At 39.3% G+C, this 21,605-nt stretch overlaps 1 protein-coding gene across 4 annotated transcripts in view; it reads right to left on the reverse strand.

Annotated features, from left to right (window-relative positions):
* LOC137586301 (phenoloxidase-activating factor 2) overlaps positions 1–21,605 on the reverse strand; it is a 71,415-nt gene that overhangs the window by 1,121 nt on the left and 48,689 nt on the right. For all 4 annotated transcript variants that reach the window (XM_068302309.1, XM_068302306.1, XM_068302307.1 and 1 more), the window contains exon 2: positions 3–337. In XM_068302309.1, the coding sequence (XP_068158410.1) occupies positions 3–337 (335 nt within the window). The remainder of the gene's footprint in view (positions 1–2; positions 338–21,605) is intronic.

The raw sequence follows: 21,605 nt of genomic DNA on the forward strand, positions 1-21,605 counted from the left end.
ACCTTATTTGGAAGATCACAACAGAGTTCCAAATACTTGCAAGGCGATCCAGCATCGATTCGGATGTCGATTATATTTTCACCGCTAGAGTTAATTGTGTCATTAGCACACAACCATCGAGGTACGCATTCTTTTTGATTGCCACAGGACTGATATTTTGGTGACAATTTGGGATGGTTATTTTTTTCTAAAATACTACTGGATTGCGTAGTGCTGATCGAGTTCTCACTCGTTTTAAATATATCTGCAATAAGGTTATCCAATGATGTGTCTTGCGCAATACAAATTTGGCTCATCAGCCCTAGGAAAATAAACCCCTGAAGTATTATCATTTTATCTGTAAAGTAAAAATTTAAATATTTATACATAAATAAACATATAGCATAAAGTTAAAGAACATTGTACCCTTGCACACGATATAATAAAAATGGACAAATGAGTTTAAAGAAAATCTTCTCGACAGAATAATGTGTATAAATGTTTATAAAGTATATTCTTGATCAGCAATTTGAAGTCTAAAATTTGGAGTCTCTATGGACTGTCAATAACAGTAACCCAAAGCCCGGGACTGAAAACTGGGGGCGAACGAGCTTGGCATGTTAAATTTTTCTTAACAAAAAATATTTGGGTTTGAAGTTATTTAGTTTCCCATTCTTTCTAGTCTTATCACATTTCAATTAAAATGTGTACATTTCTTTTTCTTTAGGTTCCATGTAGAATTTTTTCCAAACATTCTGATGGTTTATAAGCCTGATAAATAGAAAGTTACACAAAAAGCAATATAGAGTAACGTTAACAGCTAGTAATCGTATGTTCTCAGTGAAGTCTTTAACATCTTCTTGCATTTGCTACCGTTGAGTCATCGTGTTTTTTTTTTATTGTTTTTGTTTTGTTACAATATTTTAATGGTACACTATCTTTTATAACGAGTCCAAATTTAAAATTTATTTTTTTTATAAAATATTTTTCATTACCAATTATTGTTTTATGTGGTGCTTGGAGATAGGCTAAAAACGTTAGGGTGTAAACCTTATACAACAATTGTATTATTAATCACAATTATCAGTCTAACGTCGATGAATACCGTGGATGCTACCAACAACAAGAGCAATGTATTTTGGCAAAATACACAATTTGACAAAAATTGTCTCGTAAATAAGAAAAGTTTGTGCGCGCAGTTTGCTTTTTTGAAATCAGAGTTGAAATTTAAAGTGCTCAAACATCAGTTTAAATGTTCACATCCTTAGCTTAAAGGGCGAAAACTACTGGAAATAAATGACATAGACGTGGAATGAACATCCATTAATGGCAATACAGCAAGAAAATTTTAGAGGAATACTCATCTAGCTGACAAAATTACAGTACTCAATGAGGCATTTATTAAATGATGCTTAACAATTCTTCATGCTATATCTTCCAAAAACAAAATAAATAATAAAAGTTCGGAGACTATGTCTTTGAAACCGCTAAGCTGCTTTTCACTGGATTTCCTTGGTACTAACTGTCCACAATTAATGCCTATTCACGGTTTTGGAGTAATAAAACATTCCTCGGTATAGGAGAGCTTTGAAAAAAAGACTAAGAGGAGTACAAAAAAGATATTGAAATATTCAGTATAACCAATAATAAATTATTGATAGTTACTTTTAAGCTCCGATCTATTAGGTTCGAGGACAAGAAAAGTTTTCAATAAACAAACGTAAACGCAATTAACTTGATTGAAGATACAATTTAAAAAGTTAAGTTTTCAATCCCTTTTGCGTTTCAACAGCAGTCGGAGTAGGCCAGCGAATCATTTGCATTATCCCTGGAAACGCAGGATGCGACGGCGAAGTATTGGGCGATAAACCTATATCACACCCAGACCCGGGGGAACTCAACTCCTCTCGTAAGTTCAAGGTCGAGGGAGGGATTAAATCCTAATTGCGAATTCAAGGCGGTCCTTAAGATCCGCTCCCGTCTGTCTGAGCTATTCCCGTATACTTACGTCTAAAAAAGTGACATCCCAAGAACGCGAATACGAATATTTTAGAGTCCTGTGAGCTAGATCAAGACTTTGTTCCCCATCCCATTACAGATGCGGCTTACGGACTCTCGTTCAGTATGAAGGCCGTCTCTGTTCTCAATACACATGCAAACCCCAGGAAGACAAACTAGTACCGTTTGAAAGCAGTGGTGTTGGAAAAGATCGCACTCCCTAATAGAAGTCCAACCAACGAAAAGGTGGAGACAGCTCTCGCAACGTTGACTCAGTGCCTGACAGATACCTATAAGGCTTACGGACCGACGACACACAAGAGGCGAAACAAGCCACCCTGCCGGTATCCGGACGTTCAAATAACTCAACAAACAAACTCCAAGCTTGTTTGATTAGCTGACCACGAAATTCCCTGGCAGGATTACAATGAAGCAAAACGGAGATCCTGCCGAGAAACGGCCAGACTTCGCAATCTGATAGTCAGCTAAGAATGGTGTGCGGCGAGCAACGAAGCCCTTAAGAGCTTAAGAAAAACCTATCGATTCTTCCAAGTTTGTAGCCATGGATCACATGTTAGAACGGAAGAGATCCAAAAACGAGGCAGCCGTTTTTCAAAGTCACAATGTTCGGTAGACGGGTCAAGAAACCCACAATGCAGGGATGGGGGCAGCGGTGTACTGCGATACAAGCTACCTGTTCATTGCAGCATATTCCAAGCAGAGGTATTGGCTTATCTAACCAAGAATAGCGGTAATGACGCTATCTCCAACCCGTGAATTTAAAGCCATCTAGTAGTAAACCTGTCGGGCTGTATGTCGTGTATGCTCTAAACATCATTAAAAAGATGTGCATCTACTGGATACCACTGCACCGCACGAATTCCACAATAATAACAAACAGAGTCACAGGGTCTTGACTTACAGCAACTCGTGCGAACAAACTAAACCTACTAACTGCAGGATATGTGAAGTTCCGGATGTTCGAGGATTGCTTGAAAACATCCTATGCGAATGCCTAATCCTGGCAGCAATGAGAAGTGGCCTTTCTATCGAACTCCCTTTGGCTTTCGACAGACACACGCATAGCCTATCAGATAGAAGCCCCGCTGGGTACTCTGGAAATATAGCAACCCTAAGGACCACAATCTTCTATGTGAGACTCCGAATGGATGTCCACTAGCTAAAATTAACCTAATTGTAGTTATTCAGTATTGTAAAATTGTCTGAAATTAAAACTTCAATACAGAGAGAAACGATCAAAAATAAAGAAGAAACAAATAGATCATTAGTTTTGGAATAGCACCGCCCTGTATTTGGCAGAGTATTAACGAATTGCAAATTCTCTTTTAGTCTTTGTACAATATTCAAAAATGTAGGTGAAAGTTAGTAAACGTAAAACATGTTTTGGTGGTTATACACCAGATAGAACACAAATTGTTATGTATCAGTTAAAATCTAAAATAAGCATTTCCCAACATTCTTAAACCTTGTATTCCTTAGATCTGGTAACATTGTTACTCCAAACCAATAAACGGTCAGTCTAGCATAAGCTCTCAACAAGAACACGCTTACCTCTCTACTGTGGACACAACATTAATGGCGACGAGGCAAAAAAGAAATTAAAACGTTTAGCTACAATAATTGTGTAAAATCTAGTTGGTCAGTCATTGATTCTCATCAAGATGCAAATAGAAAGCGAGGAATTTCAAGAATTGCTTTCCCAGCAACAACAATTCACAACGAACATTCTAGAACAACAACGTCCATGGATGAGAGAAATTCTTGAGAATAATTCTTCATCTAGTGCTAGTAATTCAAGCCAAGCGGGTGAATTATCTATGTGTCCTCCATTTCACAAATTTGACAAAGACAATCAAAATGGAGAGTCTTATCTTGAACAGTTATCGTAACATTTTAATGCATATTCGGTCAGTGCAGATGAAAACGAAAAGCATATTTTATTCTTGGTGTGGCGTCAGTTTGTTCGAGCTTCTTCAAAAACTCTTCGGGAGTAACAACTTAAACACTTGTACATATAATGAGAGACTCAAGTTCCACTCAACGCGAACCATACATTCAAAAAGTACCAGAATAAACCGAACAAAGAGAAACATTGCAAAAACTCGTAAAACGTCTCACACCAGAGAGAGAAGCAAGAATCGTGACGCCGTATGTTACAAATGTGGTAGAAAAGGCCATATTTATATATCCTGTGTATGTCAAAGCAAGACAAAAATAACTCGCAAACACAAAAAAGTTAAGAAGCAAATTTAATGGAAAAAGTGAACACTATAACAGGTCAAGTCAAAAACGAAAATCGTAAAAAGCTAATTAATGTCAAAATATTGAATCAAGTTATAACTTTTCAAATGGACTCAGGGTTAATAGCTGATAAATTTTGAAACATATTTATTACTGAATAAACTGAAATTGCAAGAATGTTCCAGAGAATTTTTCGGATATACACACATTCCAATACCAATACTAAACGAATTGCACACTGTCGCAAAGTGTTGAGAAAAAGTCGAAAATATTGTAATCATTGTTACTAGTAAAAGAGATCTTTTCGGAACAGATTTATTTAAAAAATTTGGACTCGTCATTGTCCAAATATGTAAAATTTATGAGCAAGAAAATATTCGAATTAACGTTCTTTGCTGCAAATATAAGTCAGTGTTCGAGCCTGCCATGGGTACCATAAATGATTTCAAAGCCAGCGTATTTTTAAAATCAGTACAGTAACACACAAATTTTGTAAAAGTCGTCAAATTTCATTTGCTCAATTAGAAAAGTTCAAGGCCAAAGCAAATCGTCTCACAGAAGCCAATATCTGAACACCGATTAAACTTAGCAACTGGGCATCCTCAATTGTGTTAGCACCTAAGCCAGGTGGAGCCATTCGGATTTGTGGTGATTTTAAGCAAGCAGTTAACGCATAAATCGACATGGAGCAGTATCCATTACCAACAAAAGAGTCCCTATTTCACAAGATTCGTCATGGTAAGCAATTCAGCAAAATAGACCTAAAAGACACCTATCTTTAGATGGAACTCGATGAGGCAACCAAGCAATTCATGGTCGTCAACACGACATTGGGTCTACTCTAATATCAGCGCCGTCCTTATGGAGTTCCTTATTTTTTTTTTTTAATTTTAGCTTATTCTAGCTAATTTTTTTCCTCAATCTAGCTCTCAAAAAACTGGCAACACTGGTCTCTTATTCAATTTACATTACAAAAATCATAGCTTCTGAATCAATAGAGCGTCCGTGTCCGTTGTGCTGTAATATTCACAGTCAAAGACAGAGTATATGCAGGTTACACAAGAAGAATTAAGGATTCTATTGCTGAAGGTAGCGGCTTAAAGTAAGGATGTGATGCCGGTAGGTCGAGAATGAGATGACTCAGTTCTGAAGCTTATCGCTTATGAAGTAGTCTCCAAAAAGTATCTCTAGATCCACCACTCCCAATTTACAGCAATTGATATAGTTTAAGAGCCCGGTGGTGTATGCGCTTAGTGAGCTATTACCGGTATCACCTGGGAATAATCTCTCAAAAACAGTGCCAATTGCAGTGTCCGATTTGTTAAAGTTAACGTCTCGAAAATTGCGGTGGAAAAGTTTAAATTTTCTTATTCTCGGGACTTTTCGTCTAATAAAATTAGTGTTTCTGCAAATATCTTCGACAATGTATTTTATACTGCTATTTGCTCTTCGTGGCTAAAGCTGGGATCGAAATGTCAATTTGTCTTCGTACTCTAGTAGACTTCTTTTGATTAACCTTCCTTCCTTAATTAACCGTAGAATTATGCTTGGTGTTAATTTTATGCTCAAGCTCCTAAATATTGACACTCCTGAGTTATTAGCTCAGGTTAATCTGTTGGTACCATGTAGAATGAAAAGACATCCCATTATACTTTAAACCCTTAGTCGTTGTTCTTCTAAATATGCCTTGCATGAACCTTTTAGGGTCCTCTGCTCTGATTACAACCTTCTATTCCCTGTAATCAGCTCAGAGTTTTCTATTAATATGCTTAAAACATCTATCCTATCCCATTTAGTTAATAGATAGCTATAGTATTATTTGTTTGTCATCTATCTGATTTGGTAGGGGCACCTGAACCTACTGCGCATAAAATCGTCAACATGGAATTGTTTGTGTATCTAAGTATGACATGTTCACAAATTGTTAGGCATTATATTTATTATTTATTTAGAGCACATTTATAAATGAAGCAAGTAAGTCGACTCGTCGACTTGGCTATACACCAGGTGAAACAAATATTTCAAATTTAGAAAACCAAATGTATATGTATGTCTATTAAATTGTTTTTACATGCTTCATACTATGTGCTATCTCCTTCACTCTACAAACACACGAGCACTCTAGCGCCGCCACTAGCCAACGTCCAATTCTGGCCTTGTGGACCGCTTTGTAAAATACGTTCATACGCATATTTTGCATGTTTCTAGTCCGATTTCAATAAAATTTGGTAGTTTGGGATAAATAGATAAGATTAATTAGTCTGCCGAATTTAAATGCGATAGTCAAAACACTACAGGAGGAAATCGGTTTTTTCTTAATTATGGAGGCGGAAGTGGGCGTGGCAAAAAGTTTGAACATTTAATTTCTGAGCGCTAACTAAACGGGTATACAAACTAAATTTGATGTCTCTAGCTGTCATACTTTTTAAGAAAAATAGTTTTATATGATTCCAGGGGCCGTAAGGGGGCGTGGCCGAAATTCCATGTCCGGCTGTCTGTCCGTCCGTCCGTCCGTCCGTCCGTCCGTCCGTCCGTCCGTCCGTCCGTCCGTCTGTATGAACACGCAGATCTCGGAGGCTATAAGAGCTAGAGCCACCAAATTTGGTATGTATACTCGTGTAGTATTTAACTGTAGTAACACATAAAACTATTTTTCTTTAAAAGTAAAACAGCTACAGACATCAAATTTGGTTTATATTTTCGTTTAGTTAGCGCGCAGAAATTAATTGTTCAAACTTTTTGCCAAGCCCCCTTCCGCCCAAGGAATTTCTATAAAACTAGTTTTCTTAAATTATTTCTGATTTCCTCATACATTTGGTTTTCGAAATTTGAAATATTTGTTTCACCAGGTGTATGGGATACACAAGTCGGCGATTCGACTTACTTACTTCATTCATTTTAGACCTCCTTGATACTTTTGATGCCATAATAGGCTTCGATCTGCTAACGCAGGCAGGGATAACCCTAAACTTACACAGCGGTAGTATTACATATGCCAATACGACAGAAGCATTTCAACACCATACTTGCGATAGTGTTAATTTCACACGCATTGATAACAGTTCCTGATAGCGTAAGAGAGGAAGGTAATAAAAAGGTAATACTGAACAGGATCGGCGCATTTTCGACCCCTAACAAGGCATTGCCATATAACACTTCAGTCATTGCCACAATTCACACGATAGACAACCGAGAAGTGTACTCCAAGCTTTACCCATATCCTATGGGTGTAGCCGATTTCGTGAGCAACGAAATCTCTCAGCTGTTGAAAGACTGCAGTATAAGACGATCTCGGTCTGCCTACAACAGTCCTGCATGGGTTGTTGACAAAAAAGGGTTTGACTCAAATGGTAACAAAAACCAACAACGCGTCATTCACTTTCGAAAGTTAAGCCAGCGGGCCATTGCCGACCGGATGTTCAATGGTTGTTCCAACCGACCGGATGTTCCAATGATTCTAGCGAATCTTGGAAAGGCAAAATTTTTCACGACATTGAACTTAAAATCCGGGTACCACCAGATATATCTAGCTGAAAAGGAACGCGCGAAAACAGCGTTCTCAATAAACAGCGGGAAATACGAATTCTGTCGCTTACCCTTTGGGTTCAAAAATGAAAGAAGCATATTTCAGAGAGCAATCAATGATGTTCTAAGGGAACAAATCGGAGAAAATATGCTACTTCTACGTAGATGACATGTTAATATTTTCCGAGCATGTCAAACACATGACATTGTGCTCCAGCTGCTTTGCAACGCCAACATGAGAGTGTCGAAAGAAATAACAAAATTTTTTAAAGAAAGCGTCGAATATTTGGGTTTCATCGTTTTTAGTGACGGAACAAAAACTGACCCCGAAAAGGTCAAGGCAATTCAGGAGTATCCCGAGCCAAAGAGCCTCTATGCAATAAGTTTTTGGGCCTTGCTAGTTGCTACAGGGCGTTTATTAAGGATTTTGCATCAATAGCAAAACCTTTAACCGACATACTGAAAGGCGAAAATGCAAAAGTAAGCGCTTGCTTATATGTCCAAAGAGGTCCCAATCGACTTTAATGAATCGCAACGTCACACCTTTGACCGCTTAAGAAACATTCTGGCATCTGAGGATGTCGTACTCATGTATCCGAATTTTCAAAAACCTTTCGACCTCACAACCGACGCTTCTGCCGACGGGATTGGAGCAGTGTTGTCCCAGGGCGGGAGACCAATAACAATGATATCCCGAATATTAAAGCAAAGTGAAACACTTTACGCCACTAATGAAAGGGAGTTGTTGGCAATCCTGTGGGTTCTTCGAAAACTACAGAACTACCTGTATGGAACCAGAGAGTTGCACAGTTTCACAGATCACCAACCGCTCACATTTTCCGTGTCACAAAAAACACAAATGAGAGAATTAAAAAGTGGATGGCATTTATTGAAGAACGTAACGCTCAAATTCACTACAAGCCAGGGAAAGAAAACCTAGTCGCAGATGCCTTATCACGGCAAAATGTGAATGCCCTACACCATGAAATTCAGTCATGTGCTGACCTACACAATCGAGACAACGGACAAGCCTGTTAATCCTTTTAGAAACCATTATGGGTATAACAAATCTTGACGTCATCCGCAAACATGAGCACACGTGAATGAGCCAAGGCCAAGGGCAAATCATTAATAAATAGTGGGCCCAGATGACTGCCTTAGAGGACACCTGAGGTAACTCGAACAGTTTTAGATATTGGGGAATAAAAAGACACCTTTTGGGTTCTGCCAATACGATACGATTTTAACCAAGTCAACAGTTTCGGGGAAAAGCCCATAATGTTAAGTTTCGTAAGAAGCATGGAATTATCAACCGTATCAAAAGCCTAACTAAAGTCGGTATGAATAACATCAGTTTGACACTTTTTACGGAAGCCGTGGTGTACAAGGGTAGTCAATTCTAAAAGGTTGCTAAGCGACGAACGACCTTTCATGAAGCCATGCTGACAAGTAGAAATTGTGATTCTGGATAGGTGTTGAAGGGAAGACATAGTAATTTTTCCAAACAGCATAGGTATTACGGAAAGTTTGGTAGTTAAAAATATCTGATTTGTCGCCCTTTTTAAAAGGCGGAATAATAAAAGACTCCTTCCAAATATCAGGAAAGCTACAAGTCTGACTGGATATGAAAAATGAAGTAAGTAAGTCGACTCGCCGCCTTGGGTATACCATACACCAGGTAAAACAAATATTAAAAATTTCGAAAACCAAATTTATGTCTATTAAATAGTTTTCACATGCTTCATACTATGTGCTTTCTCGCTACAAACACACGAGCACTCTAGCGCCGACACTAGCCAACGGCCAATTCTGGCCTTGTGGACTGGTTAGTAAAATTCGTTCATACGCATATTTTGCATGTTTCTAGTAAGATTTCAATCAAATTTGGTATGTTTTTAGAAATAGATAAGTTTAATTAGTCTGCCGAATTTAAATGCGTTAGTCAAAAATTCCGGGGGCGGAAGTGGGCGTGACAAATTGTTTGAACAATTAGATTCTGCGCGCTAACTAAACGAGTATATAAACCAAATTTGATGTCTCTAGCTGTTATACTTTTTAAGAAAAATATTTTTATGAGATTCCTGGGGCGTAAGGTGGCGTGGCCAAAATTCCAATTAACTCTATACATTTACATACTACACGAGTATACATACCAAATTTGGTGGCTCTAGTTCTTATAGCCTCCGAGATCTGCGTGTTCATACAGACGGACGGACGGACAAACAGGCGGACATGGCTACGTCTATGTCTTTGGAATGCTAACGGCATCTCCAAGCACAAAAACGAACTGCAACTATTCCTAGACTCAAGTGAAATCGACGTTTTGCTGATATCGGAAACACATTTAATGTCAAAAAATAATTTTCAAATACCAAAATATACCTTCTACGCAACAAACCATCCAGACGGAAAAGCTCATGGCGGGACTAGTATCCTAATCAAAAACCGTATAAAACACACGTTCCTCAACAGATTTGAAACACAGCACCTACAAGCAACTGCTATAACCGTCCAAACCAGCTGCGGCGACACTACATTGTCTGCCCTGTACTGCCCACTACGCTTCTCAATCTCTGAAAAGGAATTTACCGATTTCTTTAACACACTCGGAGATCGCTTCATTGCAGCAGGGGATTATAACGCCAAACATACGAACTTGCGTCTCACCGGGTAGGCCTACTTATTGGCCCACAGATCCACAGAAAGTGCCTGACTTGATTGATTTCGCAATAACCAAGAGAATTCCGCGTAATCGGATCACTGCGGATACACTGCTAGATTTAACCTCCGATCACTCTCCAGTGCTATTCACACTATTAACAAGACCTTAAGTACTTGATCGCCCATATAAGCATACAAACAACAAAATAAATTGGCTTAAATTTACATGTAAAATTTATGCTTAAATTTATGTGCACATGAGTGCCCACATTGACTGTTCGCCGAAACTGGATGCTCCAGAGGACATTGACATGTGCGTCTCTGCACTTGAGTCGTTGATGGAAGCTGCAGCAAGAGTATCTACTCCACATGCCCCTACTTACACTAAACCTGTTGACAGGCCTACGAACCGGCGGATAGAACAATTAGTAATGGAAAAATTACGTCTAAGAAGAGAATGGCAGATTACTCGATCACCAGCAGCAAAACTTCGCCTAAGGCATGCCAATCGCAACCTCTCCAAGGAGTTAAGACAAGAGGAAAGCTGGGCTCAAAGGAAATACATACAAAAGCTCAGTCCAACCAGGACTAAACATCCTCTGTGGAAAGCCCACCCAACTTGAGGCGCTCCTACAGAGACAGTTTCACCGATAAGGGGTCCAACCGGTGGATGGGCCCGCAGTGACGAAGAGAGGGCATCCGTATTTGCCACACATCTTAAAATGGTTTTCCATCCAAATCCAATATCAAACTCATTTGTACTTCCCCCTTTGAGCATATTAACGGATAGTGAGTACTCAGAACTCCAATCGGATAAGGTCACTGCAGTTATTAAAAATCACATAACACCGAACAAAGCCCCTGGCCATGACCTAATCACATCGAAAATGATCCTACAACTCCCTATCATCGCCATACAATACATCTGCAAACTGTTCAACGCTATAATAAGAATTGGATACTTCCCAAGAGCATGGAAAAGGTCCACTATCATCATAATTCCTAAACTTGTAAAGGACAAAACCTAGCCATCATCCTATAGGCCAATTAGTTTGCTGTCATGTCTTTCGAAGCTTTTTGAAAAGTTCCTGCAGATCCGACTAAACTCATTTCTGGCATCGGAGAACACAATCCCTTCACACAAGTTCATCTCTCGCGAAAAACATGGGACAATTAAACAACATCCGAAATACGAATAGCATTCCGATGTTCAAAATCCGTCAGAAACTGCCACAGTACGCCGATGACACGGAAATCCTCAGCAGATCAAAATGACCAATACAAGCCTCTGCAAAATTTGAGGAACACCTCAAGGTAGTAGAGGAATGGCTAGCAACCTGGCGTATCCGGGTCAACGAGCAGAAATGCAAACATGTCACATTTACGCTTAACAGAAGAAACTGTCCAGCTCTAATGCTAAACAACGTACCAATACCTCAAGCCGTGGATGTCACTTACCTTGGCATCCACCTAGACAAAAGAACAACTTGGCGCAAGCACATCGAAGCAAAAAAGTCACAGCTTAAACTGAAAACGAGCAGCTTACATTGGATCATCAATGCTGGGTCCCCTCTACGTCTGGAGTATAAAGTCCTCCTTTACAACTCCGTACTGAAACCCATCTGGACTTACGGTGCCGTACTATGGGGAAATGCAAGTACCAGCAATGTCGACATTATACAAAGGGCGCAGTCGAATATTTTAAGATCAATCACGGGGGCTTCGTGGTACATACGGAACTACAACATTCAAAATGATCTAAATATACCTAGCGTAAAATCTGAAATATGTAGTCGACAACTGAACACACCCTAATGTTCTTGCCAATTCCCTTTCGCAAACTAATAATAGAACTCGTCTTAAAAGAAATGATAGACCCACCCAATAATAGGTGATTAGGGCCGCCTGCAATATCCCCAGGATTTTTCTTAAGTACTAGATTAAGAAAAATATCTCAAACTTGTTGTTAGGCTCTAATTTAAGAGTAGATTCAAAAAAGATATATTCAACATTAAAAATAAAAACATGTGCAAAATTAGTTTTCTGCAACTGAAGTCATCAATACACAAACAAAACATTATTACTCTTTTTACTAAAATTGTTTCTTTTTCTTCCATCATTCCCTAAGCAAAGCACGGCTCGCATACACATACAGTTAGTGTAGCGTTGCGTCTGTGTGTGTATGCATGTGCTCTGTTGATTTGATGATGACGTAGTAGGCAGCAAGCAGCACTGCCGGCAGCGATTGAAGCGATTTATATTGACTGTAACTTGTTTTCTATTTATCCGATCGGAAATTTGGAATCTGAGTTTTTATATCCATTACTATCACCGTAGTAAATTTCATGGGTATACTCCAATTTTGATAAAAATGTTTCTTCTAGTGCCATATGATATAGTGGTCCGATCCTGACAATTTTGATACTTTATCTCACCAGGGTAATAAAAAGACCCCAACGAAAATTTCATTGCGATAGCTCTTAAGATGGCTGAGTAAATAGCATACGCGCCGACGGACGGACGGACAGACGGATATGGCTATATCATCTCAGCTTCTTATGCTGATCAAGAATATGTATACTCTATGGGGTCGGAAACGTCTCCTTCTGTGCGTTACAAACATCTGACCAATTTTATAATACTTTCTGCTTTTTTATTTTGAAAAAAAAAAATAGATGGGTGCACGGAGATCTTACATTTAGAATTAACAAAATTATAAAATTGTTTAGGGTCAGAAGAAAACTGAAGCTTACACCGCTGAAGATAATTCTTATAGCATTGTGTATTAATGCTATAATGAGGTTGGCTTCACCCCTCGTTTTCGCTAGGAGATGGTACAGCTTTCAACGGGGGAAATTCGATATTCGCTTATTTAGATGGCCGTAAAGAAGTCACGGAAGGTAGGCCATTTTAGGTAATCTCCCGTAAATACATCTGTGTCAATGGGCGGTAGTCGACAGCCTCGTTCTGCTGGTGCAGAGGTAGACCCATGACGGTTCTGAGGAGTAGGCGAAGACGCTCCATGGATAAGCTAGCTTAATCGAGCCGTGCATCGCGCGTAAGTTTGGTAGCATTTGTTATATTTAACTTGGATGGCTAAATTTTCAGAGCTACCGTCTTTTTTATCTGGGAGTGCCTGGCATTTCTCATATTCCTGCTCGACCCTCTCTTACAACGCTCAAACTCGATCACGATGGATTTGGAGCTTAAATACGCTGACCTCGGACAAAAAAGTGACGTGGGTGTCGACTTCAAACTGAATTATCACCAATCGAGATTAACTTCTGCAACGCCATGGTGGAAGCAACTAAGGTCCTTTTGGACTCGGACCGAGTGACTCTTGGGGCAGTTACCAAAATCTGTGGAAGTGGTACCAGTGGCTTGACCCTTTTTTGGCTTGCTCGACGTGGCTCTGACGTGGCTTGCTGAGAAGTCGTGTTTAATGGTGCGGAAGTGAGAGCTAATAGACTAAAAAGGGTCTGAAGCGCTCTGGAAGGATAAGTAGTAGGGCTGGTACTCCTCTGATGGGGACTTGGAGCCAAAATCGAAGATTTGCGCGCGACAGCGGTGGTCCTGCCCTCTTTATCGTCTTTTGGAGGTTCGTGCTCATAGCCCCACAGAATTGGCAAGGCTTAGGAATTAGTAAAAACACAACCTGGAACGTTTGGGAAAACCTGAAACGCTACCAAACACCCAAGTAACGGCCTGGAACGCCTTGAAATTGAATAAAAAGCAAAAACGCAAGTTGGAACGTTTGGGATAGAATGCTTTTCTAAGTCTTATCTTTGGTTTGATTTTTGAATTCCAAAGCATTAAAGGCCATTCATTGGTCTTTTTTCGGCACCGCTTTAGGTTCTTCAAGCGAAAAACTTTGGAATTCAAATATAAAACCCAAGAATACGACTTGGAATGCTTGGAAAACTCTGGAATTCAAGTATAAAAACAAAGTTACGATTTGGAACGTTTTGGAATCAGAGAAAAATCCCCAGTCACGACTTGGAACGATTGGAACAATTTGAAATTAAAAAAAAAAACGAAAGATACTACTTGGAACGCTTGGAACACTTTGGAGCTGAGGACCCTAAAAGGTTCATGCATGGCATAGTTAGAATTACAAAGACTAAGGGATAAAGGTATCAAAGGATGTCTACTCCGTCTTCATGGTCTCCGACAGATTTACCTGAGCTAATAGCTCAGGCGAGTCGATATCACCAATTAGGAGCTTGTGCATAAAAATAACACCAAACATAAATTTACGGCTAGTTAGGGAAGGAAGGTTAATCAAGAGAATTCTACTAGAATACGAAGATAAATTGACATTGCGATCCCAGCTTAACCTACGAAGAGCAACTAGCAAGAACTGCATTTGAACGGATTCAAGTCTAATCTGGCGCGACTCATATTGAGGTGACTAAATGCAAGATCCATACTCTAAAATAGGACGGACAAGCGAAGTTAAAAGAACTTCAGTTATATAGGGGTCGTCAAATTCTTTTGACCATCTTCTAATGAAACACAGAACACTTATGACCTATGCGACCGTGGTGGAAATATGGGTGTTAAAATTTAAGTGTTGGTCCATAAGTACGCCCAAATCATTCATATTGTTTAGATGTTATAAAGGACTATTGTTTAGAAAATAAGTGACCAGTTGAGGAGAGTTACGCAAAAAAAGTCAATACCTTACATTTGGTAGTGTTAAGATTTAGTAGATTAAAATGGCACCAGGACTAAAAATGTTTAAGATCAGCTTGTAGCCGATTAAATGAATCTGTATCTTTATAAATAAGACAAAGCTTGACATCGTCAGCATACATAAGCACACGCGAATGAACGATGACTGATGGAAGATCGTTAATGAATAATGTGAAAGGCAGAGGGCCAAGAAGACTACCTTGAGGTACACCAAAAGTCACAGGAATGGAATCGGAAAAAGAAGACTTAAAAAGTACCTTCTGTTTTCTATTTGTTAAATATTCTCGAACCCAAGAAAGGAAAAGAGGTGGAAACCCAATGTCGTTCAGTTTAGAAAGTAATAAAGTATGATTAACAGAATCAAAGGCTTTGCTGAAGTCAGTGTATATGACATCAGTTTGTTTAGCATTTTTGAACCCCTTGATAATTATAGATGTAAATTCTAAAAGGTTAGTGGTTGTAGATCTACGTTTCACAAACCCATGTTGGGATGGCGGAATAATAGAGCTGCAAAAATCTTGCAATTAAGAAGTTATAATTTTCTCAAAAGCTATAGTTAGAGGCTTAATATATATGCAGAGGAATGATATTCGACTCCTTCCAAATAGATGGAAAAGAGGAAGATTCGACAGACAATAGAAACAATTTTAAAATGGGTTTACATAATGTGTTTGCACAGAACCTGAGTACACATCCAGGAAGACCATCTGGCCCCGGAGAATAAACAGGTTTAACTAGTTTAAGTTCGCTGAGAAGACAACTTTCATCAATCACTGGATTGAAAATGCAATTAGCCTTTTTTAAATGATAAAGATTTGGATCTTGACAATAATAATTTTACATGTTCAAAATTATTTTTCTGCAACTCAAGTCATCAATACACAAACAAAACATTATTACTCTTTTTACTAAAATTTTTTCTTTTTCTTCCATCATTCCCTAAGCAAAGCACGGCTCGCATACACATACAGTTAATGTAGCGTTGCGTCTGTGTGTGTATGCAGGTGCTCTGTTGATTTGATGATGACGTAGTGGGCAGCAAGCAGCACTGCCGGCAGCGATTGAACTGAGTTATATTGACTGTAACTTGTGTTCTATTTATCCGATCGGATTTGGAAATTTTGGAATCTGAGTTTTTACATCCATTACTATCACCGTAGTAAATTTCATAGAGATACTACAATTTTTATCTAAATGTTTCTTCTAGTACCATATGATATAGTGGTCCGATCCTGACAATTTTGATACTTTATCTCACACGGGTAATAAAAAGACCCCAACGAAAATTTCATTGCGATAGCTCTTAAGATGGCTGAGTAAATAGCATACGCGCCGACGGACGGACGGACAGACGGACATGGCTATACCAACTCAGCTTCTCATGCTGTTTAAAAATACGTATATATACTTTATGGGGTCGGAAACGTCTCCTTTTGTGCGTTACAAACATCTGACCAATTTTATAATACCCTCTGCAAGGGTATAAGAAGTCGCAAACATATCGGCAATAGCCTGATCAGTGTTCGCTTTTTTTATTCAGAAAAAAAAAAAAATTGATGGATGCACGGGAGTCTTACGTTTAGAAGTAACAAAATTATAAAATTGTTCAGGATCAGAAGAAAACTGAAGCTTACACCGCTGAAGATAATTCTTATTGCATTGTGTATTAAGCATCATGCATTTTGAACGAGCGACTGTATACAGAGAGTAATCTAATGAACTACGTGTCTTTTGAAACTTCTTATAATATCGAGTCTTAACAGGGAGAATCAGGGAGGTTTGTTAAGCCGCTCCAGCCTACCAAGAGGCACACAAATATCAAAGAGTGAGCTGAGTTCATATCTCTACAATTTTACAGATAAGACCAATCGGTGGTAGTAATGTTTTCATTAAGGCTGGCAAAGTCATTTGAACCAAGTAATGGTGAAAGCAAGGGCAGATCAATTTTTAAATTAAATGTAGGATGAAATTTGTCTCGGGTAGAACAAATGGTTCGATCCTAGAAACATCACAATAAGAAGAATCCAATACAAAAAAAAAGATCTTACTATTTTCCATTAAAATTTAAGACAGGATTGACTTGGTATAAATATAAGCCTAGAAGGCCATCAATAAAGTCATGTGACATAGAGGGCAGCAACATGGTAGATTCATCTGTTGGTGACCATGTTGAAGCGGGTAAATTAAAATCACCTACAACTATGACCATGTCTTGACTGGAAACTAAAGAGGAGACAAACTGAATTGCTTCTAAATGATTTAAATATACCGCCATGTCTGACATTGATGGAATATAGGAACAAGTAATAAAAGCATTAAAAGATTTAAAATTTACTTTAACACCGACAAACTCAATTTCCTGGGTACTAGAAAATTGAATCGTTTCAGATGATAAAGCAGCATCCACAGTACGTTCCATGCCGTTTCAAAACCATCATTTGTAAGCGAAAATTCTGCTCTAATGAGGTTGGCTTCACCCCTCGTTTTCGCTAGGAGATGGTGCAGCTTTTTCCTCTCTTACAACGCTCGAACTCGATTACGATGGACTTGGAGCGTAAATACGCTGACCTCGGACAAAAAAGTGACGTGGGTGTCGACTTCAAACTGAATTAGTTTATCGCCAATCGAGATTAACTTCTGCAACGCCATGGTGGAAGCAACTAAAGTCCTTTTGGACTCTGACCGAGTGAGTCTTGGGGCAGTTACCAAAATCTGTGGAGATGGTACCAGTGGCTTGACCCTTTTTTGGCTTGCTCGACGTGGCTCTGACGTGGCTTGCTGAGAAGTCGTATTTAATGGTGCGGAAGTGAGAGCTAATAGACTAGAAAGGGTCTGAAGCGCTCTGGAAGGAGAAGTAGTAGGGCTGCTACTACTCTGATGGGGACTTGGAGCCAAAATCGAAGATTTGCGCGCGACAGCAGTGGTCCTGCCCTCTTTATCGTCTATGGAGGTTCGTGCTCATAACCCCACAGAATTGGCAAGGCTTAGGAATTAGTAAAAACACAACCTGGAACGTTTGGGAAAACCTGAAACGCTACCAAACACCCAAGTAACTGCCTGGAACGCCTTGAAATTGAATAAAAAGCAAAAACGCAAGTTGGAACGTTTGGGATAACCTAAAGCGGTGCCGAAAAAGACTCATGAATGGCCTGGAATGCTTTGGAATTCAAAAATCAAACCAAAGATACGACTTGGAATGCTTGAAACACTTTGGAATTCAAATATAAAACCCAAGAATACGACTTGGAACGCTTGGAAAACGCTGGAATTCAAATATAAAACCAAAGTTACGATTTGGAACGTTTTGGAATCAGAGAAAAATCCCCAGTCACGACTTGGAACGATTGGAACAATTTGAAATAAAAAAAAAAACCAAAGATACTACTTGGAACGCTTGGAACACTTGGAACACTTTGGAGCTGAGGACCCTAAAAGGTTCATACATGGCATAGTTAGAACTACAACGACTAAGGGATAAAGGTATCAAAGGATGTCTACTCCGTCTTCATGGTCTCCGACAGATTTACCTGAGCTAATAGCTCAGGCGAGTCGATATCACCAATTAGGAGCTTGTGCATAAAAATAACACCAAACATAAATTTACGGCTAGTTAGGGAAGGAAGGTTAATCAAGAGAATTCTACTAGAATACGAAGATAAATTGACATTGCGATCCCAGCTTAAGCTACGAAAAGCAACTAGCAAGAACTGCATTTGAACGGATTCAAGTCTAATCTGGTGCGACTCATATTGAGGTGACCAAATGCAAGATCCATACTCTAAAATAGGACGGACAAGCAAAGTTAAAAGAACTTCAGTTATATAGGGGTCGTCAAATTCTTTTGACCATCTTTTAATGAAACCCAGAACACTCATGACCTTTGGTCCATAAGTACGTTCAAATCATTCATATTGTTTATACGTTCTAAAGGGCTATTGTTTAGAAAATAAGTGATCAGTTGAGGAGAGTTACGCAAAAAAGTCAATACCTTACATTTGGTAGTGTTAAGATTTAGTAGATTAAAATGGCACCAGGACTAAAAATGTTTAAGATCAGCTTGTAGCCGATTAAATGAATCTGTATCTTTATAAGTAAGTACCTTCTGTTTTCTATTTGTTAAATATTCTCGAACCCAAGAAAGGCAAAGAGGTGGAAAGCCAATGTCGTTCAGTTTAGAAAGAAATAAAGTATGATTAACAGAATCAAAGGCTTTGCTAAAGTCAATGTATATGACATCAGTTTGTTTAGCATTTTTGAACCCCTTGCTAATTATAGATGTAAATTCTAAAAGGTTAGTGGTTGTAGATCTACGTTTCACAAACCTATGTTGGGATGGCGGAATAATAGAGCTGCAAAAATCTTGCAATTAAGAAGTTATAATTTTCTCAAAAGCTATAGTTAGAGGCTTAATATATATGCAGAGGAATGATATACGACTCCTTCCAAATAGATGGAAAAGAGGAAGATTCGACAGACAATAGAAACAATTTTAAAATGGGTTTACATAATGTGTTTGCACAGAACCTGAGTACACATCCAGGAAGACCATCTGGCCCCGGAGAATAAACAGGTTTAACTAGTTTAAGTTCGCTGAGAAGAGAACTTTCATCAATCACTGGATTGAAAATGCAATTAGCCATTTTTTAAACGATAAGGATATGGACGTTGAGCAATAAGTTGTTCTGAAAATATCAAAGAAGCTAACATCGGCTATGTCGAAGTTTGTATACCCTTGCAGTCCTTGACAAAATTAATTTTACATGTTCAATTCAATTCAAGCGCCGCCGTGTGCAGTCGTGTTTTTTAATGCACTCCTCAAAATTTAGTGTAAAAATAAAAAAGATCACGTTTGCAAAAATTGTGTAGGGCTCTCAGCCGCCTCGGAAACGCATATTTACAATCATATTGCTATTGGTTTGTTCTAATGGCAATAAATACTAAGTTGCAACAACGACTCTCGGTCCAACGCATACTTTTCGGTGGTGTCGGCGACCCCACCGTATGCTACCGTAAGCAATAACACCGAATGTGCAAGCCACTCGGCAATCAACTGCAATTTACCGTGGAGAGAGCAGTGTGCTTCTCCATCAATATCGATAACGGAGTCACCGATTGCACCGACCAAAACCGTGCAATCGGTGACAGCAACTACTGCAAAATCTGCCGAAGTATTGACCTGCCTCAAGCCGTCAACGACAAGTTGCGCAGAGTCAGCCACAAGAATAAACCCAACGCCTTCTGTCTAAACTGGAATGGATATACATATATTAAAATAACTAAGCGGAAGCTAAGCCCGCAAAAGTAAAATTGGCAATACGCCGAAAATAACCAAACCAAATGAACGAGTAGCACTCCTAAGCGGGAATCGTTTTAAAATTCTTTCCGATCAGCAAGATGATCAAGCCGGCGCTGTAGACAAAGTCAAATCGGCTAAACCACCCCCCTTTATACATCCGTGGAGCCAACTGCAGCGCCCTGATTTCGAAGCTAGTAGAAACAGTAGGGGCAAATAACTTTTTTGTAACCCCTCTCAATAGGGGTAACATAAAAGAAATTAAATGTCAACCCAAACAGAGGACAAATTCCGCATCATGGAAAAGTAAAGGGCTCCAGGTTGTGTTAAAGGGGATTGAGCCATCGGTCTTTACTCAAGAAATAGCAGACGCATTGGCCGAAAACAACTTTGCGGTTAAGTCCGTTGTCAACATCATCAACAGGAACAAAGTCACACAGCCGCTCTTTAAAATCGAGCTCCAACCAGATGCAAAGCGGTCGAAGCCAAATGAAGTGCACCCAATCTACAACCTTCAGCTCCTATTGCAAAAAAGAATGACCGTAGAGGAGCCCCATAAGAGACACCAACCACAGCAGTGTAAAATTTGCCAGGAATGCAATCACACCTCTAACAATTGCAACTTTAGGTCAGTGTGTGTTGGCTGCGGCGAACATCATAAAGATGGCATTTGCACCAAGGACAAAAACAAAGTCGCACTAAGACTATGCATCAACTGTGGAGGGAACCACAAGGTCAACTACAGAGGATGTTCTGGATCTTAAATCACACCTAAACGGGCGCAAACCCTCAGCTCAACCAAAAATCACCTTCAACGCCTCTAAAACTACACCGGAGGTATTCTTCGCCAAGGCTGTTAGATCATCTAACATGCCTGCTACATACAGTCCTAGTGTATCCTTCGCTAGTGTGCTCCGAACTGGACAGACGGAGCCCGCGAAAGAGACCCCGTCACTCCACCATCTACAGAATGCACAACCTAGCGCACCAGATCTTGGCCAGCAAACTCCAAGTGATTTAGAGTCCCTATTGATCTCACTTAACAAAACATGACCTCTTTTATGACGTTGCGGAAACAAAACCTGCATATCCAGAAGCTTATCGATAACAAATAATGGCTTCCCTACGTCTATGTCTTTGGAATGCTATGGGCAACTCCAAGCACAAAAACGAACTGCAACTATTCCTAGAC

The sequence above is a fragment of the Drosophila tropicalis genome, unplaced genomic scaffold (assembly GCF_018151085.1).
Source record: "Drosophila tropicalis isolate 14030-0801.00 unplaced genomic scaffold, ASM1815108v1 contig_979, whole genome shotgun sequence".
In the NCBI taxonomy this organism is placed as follows: Eukaryota; Metazoa; Arthropoda; class Insecta; order Diptera; family Drosophilidae; genus Drosophila; species Drosophila tropicalis.